Source organism: Pholcus phalangioides, unplaced genomic scaffold (assembly GCF_987345545.1).
Source record: "Pholcus phalangioides strain wild (caught in Gottingen) unplaced genomic scaffold, Ppha-v1.0 ptg000022l_1, whole genome shotgun sequence".
Lineage (NCBI taxonomy): Eukaryota > Metazoa > Arthropoda > Arachnida > Araneae > Pholcidae > Pholcus > Pholcus phalangioides.
Genome location: NW_028301615.1, coordinates 14,587,180 through 14,597,995, shown reverse-complemented (window position 1 = coordinate 14,597,995; position 10,816 = coordinate 14,587,180). Strand labels below are relative to the sequence as shown.

General features: G+C 34.2%; 1 protein-coding gene across 1 annotated transcript in view; it reads left to right on the top strand.

The window, feature by feature from the left end:
• Window positions 1–739: 739 nt before the first annotated feature.
• LOC149069509 (cell adhesion molecule 2-like) overlaps window positions 740–10,816 on the top strand; it is a 60,983-nt gene continuing 50,906 nt past the window's right edge. Inside the window, exon 1 of the mRNA XM_089249826.1 lies at window positions 740–1,132. Coding sequence (XP_089105952.1) covers window positions 1,015–1,132 — 118 coding nt within the window. The 5' untranslated portion in view covers window positions 740–1,014. The remainder of the gene's footprint in view (window positions 1,133–10,816) is intronic.

The following is a 10,816-nucleotide window of genomic DNA, read 5'->3' as shown; positions in this document are numbered from 1 at the left end:
TTTGTCCCACCGTTTTTCGCATTAGAGGAGTTGTATCTCATTATTAAAACTTACAGCTCCCTAAAAAAGGCTTTCCAAATCTATTTTTGATTTCAAGATTCCATAATAATTCTATTACTTTTTGAATAAGAAATAATCTCATCAAGTTTTTTATTTGCATCGTAATTTATATTTGAGAGATTTTTGAGATTATTTCCAATCATAATAACAATTATCATTTCATTCAAGAAAAGTAATATTTTTTTATCTGCCGAGGCTACGAAATATTTTCTTTATGTTTCATAAAAAAAGTTATTACTGCGAACAAAAGAAAAAATCGAAAACACACTGAACGTTTTCGAGGAAAGTTTCCTCAGGGTATTTATGGGAAAGATCTAGACTGCCTCTGATATTTAATTTATTCGAAGATCTTTCCTTCATAAACACATAGGAAAAAAAACCCATTTTATTTTCTTACATATGTATGCTCAGCATTTATGAATAGAAAAAAAAAAAAGTTGTCGAAACCTCACAAATTCATTTTCAATTTTATTCGATTCTTTTACTTCCAGTTTCTCCAGTTTTGGGATGAATAAAACTGTAAAAACACTCCGCCAGGCTCCGCTACGATCTAGACTCCAGTGAATGTTAGTTGGAGAGAGGGAAAAGAGACTCTAGGCGATTGGGTAGTGGATAGAAGAAGATGGCGGTACAAAAGCATCATACTATTATCTATTTGGGAAAGGGGGTAGAAACGAAGTCCGCGAGTGGTTCTGAGAGTACAGCGGAGTTGGCCTCAGAAACAGAGGCTCGAGCAAGTTTATTCTGCTCAGACGGTCCCGTTTTGAAATAGAAAACAAAAGTGCGCGCGCGCGCGCGTGCTTAAAAAAAAGTAATAGTTAGGAGAGAAAAGTAACACAGAATATCGAAATACAGGAGAAGGGAGGAAAGAGAAGCCTAAAAGAGTAGAGAAGGCATTTATATGATCAATTTGGCATTGTGCTGCTCGTGGCAGGTGCGTAAACGATCACGTGAATGGAGTACGAACGCGTGGTGCGTTCAGCGTGGTGGATTCAGGGGACTAATCGGAATACGAAGAGGAGGGATGTGCCACGCGCTTTCTTGATCTGCTCTCTGTACGTAGTCGTCCAAGGTAAAAAAAATAAACAAACACCCAAAAATATATGAAAGTAAAAAATTTTGATGATTTTTTTTATGTATAATATTACGCGAAATTATATTTTAGGACTGAGACGAAATCTCGAAGTTATATATTGATCAGATATATCCGTTTTCATCGTATTATTTATTTTATTGAAACTATTCTCAAACGATATTTATTTTTCTGAGTGAAACTAAAATTGGCATTAATGAACCTCACATAAATGATATCTATAACGTAATTCTGCACTTAAATCCACGTAGTTACATTAGAAACTTTCATTTTCGCACGTTGATAGGTTATTTTTAATAAGTGCCTTTACCACTACTAAAGTTGAGACATATATTTCTATTTCTTACATAAAACTCTCTATATGAACCTCAACCTATCTCTATTGCATATTAATTTCCACAAAAATCTCGACCTACTTTTGTTTAAACTTCATTCATACGCAATTAAACATTTTTCTGTATAAAAATGTCCACAATTATATTCATATGTTTGGACACACATTTCTGTTTTTACTTTCTTTATATATATGATAGATGTATTGCTACCGGAGTTTTCCCACGAAACTCCTTGCATAGATTTCCACCTATTTTTTTACATCGCAGTTTTTGCCAAAATGTAATCAATTCATTTTAAATAAGAATTCCATATGCATATCCATTTTTTTATTTTTGCTGCATATGAATTTTTACCCCCTTTTTTTCTCATAATACTTGCTACATTATCTAGTGGAATAAGTTTTTGTATTTCTAAATTCAAATTATATCAAATTCTATCAAAACCAAAGAAAATATATTATGCTTTGCTTTATTAAAAATACATTATTTATTCAATAATATATCTGAAGCGTGTTTTTCTGTGCAGTTACGTCACATAAAATAAATATTTGGTAGATTCAAGCTCCGTGCAAAACAATTTTTCGCATAATGTTATACATATTTCCCCGCATTAAAATATCCAAATATAACATCAGTGCCTAAATTTGTGTTCCTAATTTTATTAAATTTATAAACCTATTCGATAAGCAATGTGAATATTTTAAGTGTGTTTTTTTATCGTGCACATTTAGTTTTTGTTTGAGTTTGAATTTTACATGGAATCAGTGCGAGTGAATTGCCGATATACGTAGTCTTAATCTTTTCTATTTTTATTTATTATTATTAATATGATTATGCGATTTAAATTTTATAACTGTCCGAATAAAATCAAATTGTGTTTCGAATTAACTGACTGATTAGTCAATCGGAGAAGATAAATTTTTCTAGTTTCAGAGTAATGCCTTGCCGAAAAACGAAACTTCTGATAGAAAATAAAAAACTGGAAAAAATTCATCGTAATTTAAGCAATGAATCATTCAAGACCAACGAAACAAAAAACCAAAGTCTACCTAATATTTGAAACATTTTCTTACGATGTTTCTTTGACTATAAAATATTTAAAAAAAATTAGATTTAAACAAAGGGAAATAAATTTAACAAGAGATATGTTTTAGTTTTTCCCTATTTAATCCCCTATTCATTTTTGTTTTCTTATCACGTGCATTATGACGTAAGGTATTTGGAAAGTTTAATAATATGTACTTATGTTTAATAGTTTTATTTTTTATCATATGTATTTATACGTTATACAGATTTTTTTTTGTTTGTTTTAAATTAGTAGAAAATATTGTCAAAGAATATGCTTATTTTAGGAACGAACAAAACTTGAAATGGCATCAATTTCCTCACCACTTAATGTAATCACATCATGAATAGGGGTTTCTAATAACAATAACCAAATGATAACTATATCAAAAAATTTCTTTTTGCAAGTACTGTGACCATATATCCCGTTTGTTTGAACGTGATGAATGGTGAACGGGCATTGATAAAAAGGGGGACAATTCTGTTTTTCTTCCCACATAATTTGCGTAATTTTCAATCCTTCCACTTTTTTGTTATATTCTAAAATGGGAATTTTTTTTTTCTTCAAGCTTAAAAACCCAGTATCTTTATTATTCAGCCAGTGGGGGGGGGGGGGGCGCGAGAATGGAACCATCTGATGTGTATACCAAGAATTAAGATATTTTCTTTTATGTGCAAACGTTTCATAGATCCCTTGAAAGTCTCTCATAAAATTAATTTGACTGTTCAACTGAAAGAACCCGATCAAGAACTGAAGGAAAACGTTTTTTTTCCCCGTCACATATATTTGCTTCACTATAAGGCCATTGCAAAAGCAGCTACACGCGCATAGAATCACAGCGAATACCACGGACTGATCACCACATAAAATACAGAAATGTTTGGCAACAAGGGACAGGGGGATGGAACACCTTAGGGACCTTAGCTTCAGAATGCGCAATAAAACATTTCGTCGGAAAAAAAAATTAATAACACTATCCGATGCACGACAACTATAAATGAGTTTTTCCAATATTATGAGATTGATCCGTTCCGGTCTTTGCAAAAAGGGATAACAATAGCTGAATGAAAACAATATACGTGATTCTAATAAGCAGTGCCAACTGTATTAACGTGGGCAAAGAATTATTAAACCAAGTTATTTTGTTATAATGCTGAATGCTGAATAAGTTGCCTTCCCTCTTTCAAATCTATCTGTTCGAAATCAAAGTTACGAGTGGATAGAAAATCTATCATCATGAAAAATAAATGTCAATTTCAATCTATATATAGCCATTACATATTTGTATTACTTCGGGAGAATCCAATACATCTTTGCATACATTAAATGCATCGATAAATCACGGTACTAAGGAGAAACTTTGATTCTATATGTTATAATGGTTTATCTTCTTTTCTACATCAAGAAATCAATAACATGTTGAAAAAATTCTCAATGGACTCATCGGAGTGAAAACAGGAAATCGATACTGTGATCAGGTGCATTTCCAGATTACATAAATATAGTTATGTAAATTTACTTTTACGGTATTATTTTTTTTTATCCTGGTAAACCCCATGTAATTTTGATCGAAGCTTTTAGAAATATCTTGAGAGAAGAAAATTATTAGTTTTCCTAGAGGGACTATCAGTTTTATGGAAGAAATCTTGAAATGATTTCCTTTGGAAAGAGCCATTTACGGGAATAGCACATTAGTAGTAGAAATTTTGTCTGAAATTCGTTATTTTTTCCATAAGGGATAGTCACTAGGCATTTTCTTATACACACTTTCTTTTCTGGAAATCCGGATAACACACAAAGTTCATCGTTGACGAATAGTGAAAAATACTAGAACAGTCTGCCCCAAATTGTTTGCACAGCAGGTATCTCTGCAACCGTTGACTTCAGAAATTTATTTCAGGTACCGTCAACTGGGGTTGACTTTGCCCAGTTTTAAAATTCAACTTGCAAATTTTCATTCATTCCATTGATTAATAGTTCAAGATACATTTTTTTTATCTTTGGTTCATGGTTTGTAGATATGATTTGTGCAGTTTTTATTTTAATCGGTCACCCCTCGTTTTTGTGGAAAAATAAAAACAAGGTGGGCAATGAATGCCACCCAGAATAATGGGCGGACATTTCCCACCATCTGATTTGTGTGCATAACATAGATTTGAGTGAATTTTGGGCAATGTGATTAACACGGTATGTTAAGAGAACGGCAATAACAAAAATGACTTGAAGCTATGCATTGGAATCCTATTTTTAAAATATATAAACATATGAATTACGATGAACTAGAAAATTACACGTTAAAGTTGGAATCAGGTAAATTATATATGTTACGGTAAATGTGATAAATGCGGTTGTCATGCATACTTTCTAAGCATTTTGGTAAGTGTGATAAATTTCCACAAATTTATCACTTTTAAAAGCGATTGCGCATAGTACCCAAGCGTCGCGTCGTTCGTTAAAATAATAAATCTACAAACTATATGACATACTATACATGATAATTCGTATATGTATTGTGCCATTATATCGGAGTATGGTGGCTAAATTTGTTACCATTATATCCGGGTCTGACTAGATTCATCACACATACCAGACACATTTGAATTTTTTTCCTGTTTATCAAATTTACTAACCACACTTAGCTACAGGGCCGTAACTAGGATTTTTGCCGCCCCCAAAACTTTAAAATTCGATAATTGTATAACGGTGTTCTTTGTTGGAACCTAGAATTGCCGCTCCCTACATTTTGTCAGCCGGGCCAGTTTCCCCCTGCCCCCCTCCAGTTACGGCTCTGCTTGGCTATTATGCATAATAGCCGGTAAAAGTGATAATTTTATCAGTATTTGCCTGATTTATCAATTGCAATTGGGTATTATGCATATTCACCGGTATAAAAGTGATAAATATATCAAACTTGCCAAGACGATTGGTAAGTATGCATAATAACCGGTTATCATGTGCAATGGTCGATTTATTATACTTACCGTAACATATACATTGATAAAATGCATTTGCTATTAGAAAGATGTAAGCGTTCTAGAAAAAGTAAATTTCAAATTTTTATTTCGAAGAGAACGAAAGAGAAATACGGAAAAAAAATCTAATGATGTTTTCACTGCAATATAAGCTAACGTACACAAAAAACAACTTAACAAAGTTCAATGCTCCAAGCACGTATTGCCTTTAGAAAATACGTTAAATCTGATATTGAAAGAGTTGAAAACAAAATCCTTAATCGAAAGGTAAACATGCGAGTTAGGTAAGTAAAAGTTTCATAAGAGTCAGGAATTTCATGAGTCCGCACTCGCACAAATCATGATTAGAGTCAAGCTATTTTCTGTGTATATTGGTTCTTTTCTATTATAAGAGGGAATCCCGTGTTTAAAAGAACCTTTTTTTTTTTCTAACTGTTGAATAGTTCCAATTCATATTTACGCTAAAAGATTCTATCAATTTATGCCTTTCAAGTTGTTACTGTGAGAGAATGACAATTATAAAGTTGGCAAAAATGACCCCGAATCTCCTATGGGAACCTGGGGTGACATTAACCAAGAAGTAAAAATCTTCCGGTTCGTGCTAAACCAAGAACTCCAATTGCTTTACAATCTCTTTATTACGTATACTAATAATAAAAATAACTCACGGAACTCACCTAGTTATCAAAAAAGGATGAATAAATGAAAGTTTGATGTGTTAAATTTTTTCTTCATATTAAATCTCGTCAAAAAACAGGCTTTTATATTGGCGATATCATTTATCAGAAAACGCCCGAAACATTAAGTCGTCTCATCCACATGTAAAGCCTTGACGACAGCAGCACCACAAACGCTCATCTAAGTAAGATTTTACTACCATAAAAGATTTATTTTTTTTCAAAACTGGGCAAAGTCATCCTAGTTGACGGAACGATAAGTTTTTAAATGACGGGTGATTGCTCGAAATGTCTTAAATTTCATAAAAACATAGAAAACTTACTTTTTTATGTGGAACCTGTGTGCTAAAATTTACAAATAGTGAAATGTAAATGTGAGTCTGGGAAATCGTTTACAACAATTTTCATATTTTTAAGGTGATACTAATTGAGATATTTGACTTTGAAGTTTTTAGCATTTATCGGCAATGATTGAGAGCGTGATTCACAAATTGCGAAACGTAAATTATTATTCCAAGTACTAAACTATCTGTTATTGTCAAAATACTTGTCAAATACAAATACAAAGGGAACAACACACAAAATGCCTAGCAAAAATATAGTTGTCAAATATACAGGGTGTCTTGTAAGTGCTAATGTGGCCTTTACCTCATCAACCGTCCATAGTAGAAGTATGAATCCAATTTTTAAAAAAAATTCTCAAAATTCGTTAAAAAAATTACCCTGTACCAGTTTTAAGAGTGAAAATACAGTGTGTCACAAAATAGAAAATCTAAATTGTTATACTGACCCCTGTCTTCTGACTTCTAACTAGAAAGTTGTTGCCCTGTATCTCCCGAGGCAAAAAGAAACCCCCCCCCCCACGTTTCCAATATTCGCTAATATAACTGAATTCAAAAATCAGAGAAACGTTATGAAAGAACAGCAAAAAGTTGCGGGCAACGCTCTTTTCCCTCATTTATGTGGTCTTTTCCCAACTTTTCTCTGATTTTTGAATTCGAATGTCACATGGAACTTTTTATTGTTGGCTCAGGAGAGACAAGGCAACAACTTTCTAACTAGAACTTAGTGGACAAGGGGGACCGTATAAAAATATAGATTTTTTTTTATTTTGTGACGCGCTGTATTTTCACTCCCAAAACTGCTACAGGGTAGTTTTTGAACGTATTTTGAGCATTTTTTAAATTGGAATGAGACCTCTACTATGGATGGTTGATGTGATATGAAGATTGCATTAGCACTTACAGGATACCCTGTATACCCTCAATTGTATCAAAAATAAAAAACGTAATTATTATTTTTACTAGGAATAAAAAAAAATATTTTGACTTATTCTATTTGTGTCCTGTACAACAAAATTCGCGGCTTTTGAGCCAATAGAAACTTGCCAAAACATAGTGGATTTTGTGCATTTGATATCTCGATATACAGCGTTGTTATATTTCATTTAGAAATACAAAATTATAAATTATTTTTCAGAGCGGGATCTACATTTCAGTAATTCAAAACACACCAGGACTGCGTGAAAAAATTATTTTTTATATTATTTTTGTGTATACGACCACTTAAACAAAGATTGAGATTTCAAGTAACTGCGTCATTTGAGAACGTTTCGTAATTAATCGTCTTTCTGAAATAGACGGTTGTAGAGATACCTCGTATGTGCAAACAATTTGGAACCGCCTCTAATGGACCTATTCTTATGGGAAATTATTCCATTCAAAATCACTGAAATTAAGTTATTATATATATTCATAAATACCAAAATTTTGAAATTATCTGTCTCTTAAACCGGTTCGGACTCGCTTGGTGCCATTAAAGCATAAACAAATCTTAAAATAATTCCCGACATCACAAGCCTTTTAAAACTTCGCCAACAAATTTATCATCATATACATTTCAAACAATTACCGTTGAGTAAAGGAGACAGATTATTATCCATACTTATTCCAGGAAAGCCTTCCACTGGAATTCCGTGAAGCCCGATTTCCATCTTACTTTGATAATTATCACTCGAGTGAATAATGACGTGAAAAGATTCCTTGCCCGATTCACTCATCTATCAACCTAACACGTTCTGCAGCTATCATCGGTGTTGTAGTAGATATTAGAGATTTGTTCGGATCCATTTTTCCAGAGTTTTAAGCTAATTTGCAATTTTTAATCATTCAAAATAATTCAGAGGTCTAATTTTCTCCCTGAAAGAATTCAGAGGTCATCTATATTAATGAGGTCACATCTTCAAGTCATTCATTATTTGTATTCGTTGTATTATATGTGTATTGTTGACAGAAGGTGGTCACTTCATTATGACCATCCGATAGTTATATCGGTATTAAATGAGCTGTGACGTCATCATGTTAATAGAGGGCTAGGATAGCACAAAAGACGGAAGCCCAGTTCCTGAGACATTAGTATAGATCAGTGTTTGACCTTTTTTGGCCATGGTCCCTTTCGACCACATTCTCTACTCGTGGTTCTTGCGCTATCCAGAACTCCACTCCCCCCACATCTGTATCCAGAGACACAGTCCAATTTATAGTTTTTGCCGTCGTGCTCCTGTTCTGGTGTAATTTTCTTAACTGCCTATTACCTTGAACTCGCCTGCTTAGGCTATCGCCCCTCTCTCTCTATCTCTCCCACATTTTTGAATATTCGCCTCTGTCCATAGCAAAACTCTTCCTACTTACTGGACTGATTTTTTTGAATGAATTCATACTTATATTTATTGTTTTTTACAACATAAATTTTATAAATAATGTCGATCTCCAGACCCACACACCTCCGTGAGCTTCCTTCCTGTGGAAGTTCTATGCAGGCCATCTAAAAATTGCCCCCCCCCCTTCCCAGATAAATGGTGTTCTGGGATTCCCGTACTTAGTTGATATGTATAGTAACAGCTTACAAATTTGCATGCTTACTCTTAAAAATCATAGAACCAGATCTCATCATGTAGGACCCCTATAGACATGAAGCTATCAGTCCATGCTCGAATGGGGTCCATGACTGAAGGGGGGGGGGCGGGTTGAAGCTGGTTCAATGAACAATTCCAGCAAATCTGAAAGTATCCACACTTTTTCACACTATATTTCAAATAAAAGCTGATTTCATAGCATTCGAACTTGATTTTTCACCACCATCTGAAGCCCCCTTTAAGAATCTCTCACCTCTACTTTTTACTTGATTTCTTCCTGTGCCCCCTCCCCTAAAAATATCCCAATTCTGCAAGGGGCATATGACCCTCAGTTGAAAGTCATTCTGATAGATATTAATTATTTTGTGAAGGTATGGGTGAGGGGGAAAATTCGACATAATCGACGTGGGATGATTGTAGGAGCTTTTTAGCCATGGAACTAATATCAGCGAAACCACCGCATTTGTAAAATATTCAAGAGCAGTAATTATAGTGTTTAAAGACTGGACTGTCAGACAAAAAAATTGGGTTTCAATTGTGCTCCCACCAACTGGTGAATGCCCACACAGAACGGAGGGTTTCCAGATTTGTGAGAGACAACAGAACGGTAGCAGTGTAGGAAATTTCAGCAGATCGTTTCAAAGGATCTCTGAACGCACAGTTCGCTGTACAATGCGTCGTATGAGATTTGGTAGACGAAAGACTGTTCTCGAACACCGTTGCTGTCTGCAGCTAACAAGAAGAATAATGTCACGAATTTGCTCAGGAGCGCAAGCATTGGGCAGTGGATAATTGGAAACAAGTTGTGTAGTCCGATGAATCACGTTTTCAATTGCACTACGCAGAACAGTGTGTGAGAATTTGGCGGAAACTCTGCATGTATGCTAAGTGCATTGATACAACCCTTCAAGCTGGTGGAAGCCAATTTGATGGTTTTGGGGAATGTTTCTCTGACATGCTTTGGACCCTTTGATTGGTTGTCATGAACAGCAGAGTAAGACATATCTAAACTTCTATTCTGACCAAGTACATCCTGTTATGTTAATGGTTTATCCCAATAGCGATGGCTACTTTCAACAAGATACTGTAATTTGCCCTGCAATAGTACTGGTATTATGCAGGATTGGTTTGAGGAACATAAAAAAAGAGAGTTTACTTTGCTTGGATGCTCGTCCCCAAGCAATTCCTATATCTCGATACCATCAATCATTTGAGGGATGAGGTTGAAATAGCCATCAGACATCTAGATCGACAACCATCTAATCTCACGCTATTTGAAAGTACTATTCATCAAGCATGGTTGCAGATTTCACAAACGACTTATCATTATCTCGTAGAGTCCGTGCCAAGAAGAATCAATGCTTTATTAAAGGCAAAAGGCGATCCAACGAAATATTTACGAGGCGGCCATAATAAAGTTGCCACTCAGTGTATAAATAAATACACAGAATATAAGATTTTTTTTATTTTTTATGATTTCAGTTTTATTATTTTTTCCCCGTTTGTTCTGCTCGTATATTTTGAGTTCCATAACTCACGTAGGGCTGTTCTATCTCCCAAACTTTGCCCTCTATCTTGATTTATAGGTTTAGAGTTCAGTTCAATGATCCATGCCTTTCCCAGTCTTGTTTCAGTGGTTTTGCTTTTAGTATTTTGTCCCGCTACAATATTTTTATGTCTGATTTTATGACCCATTCAA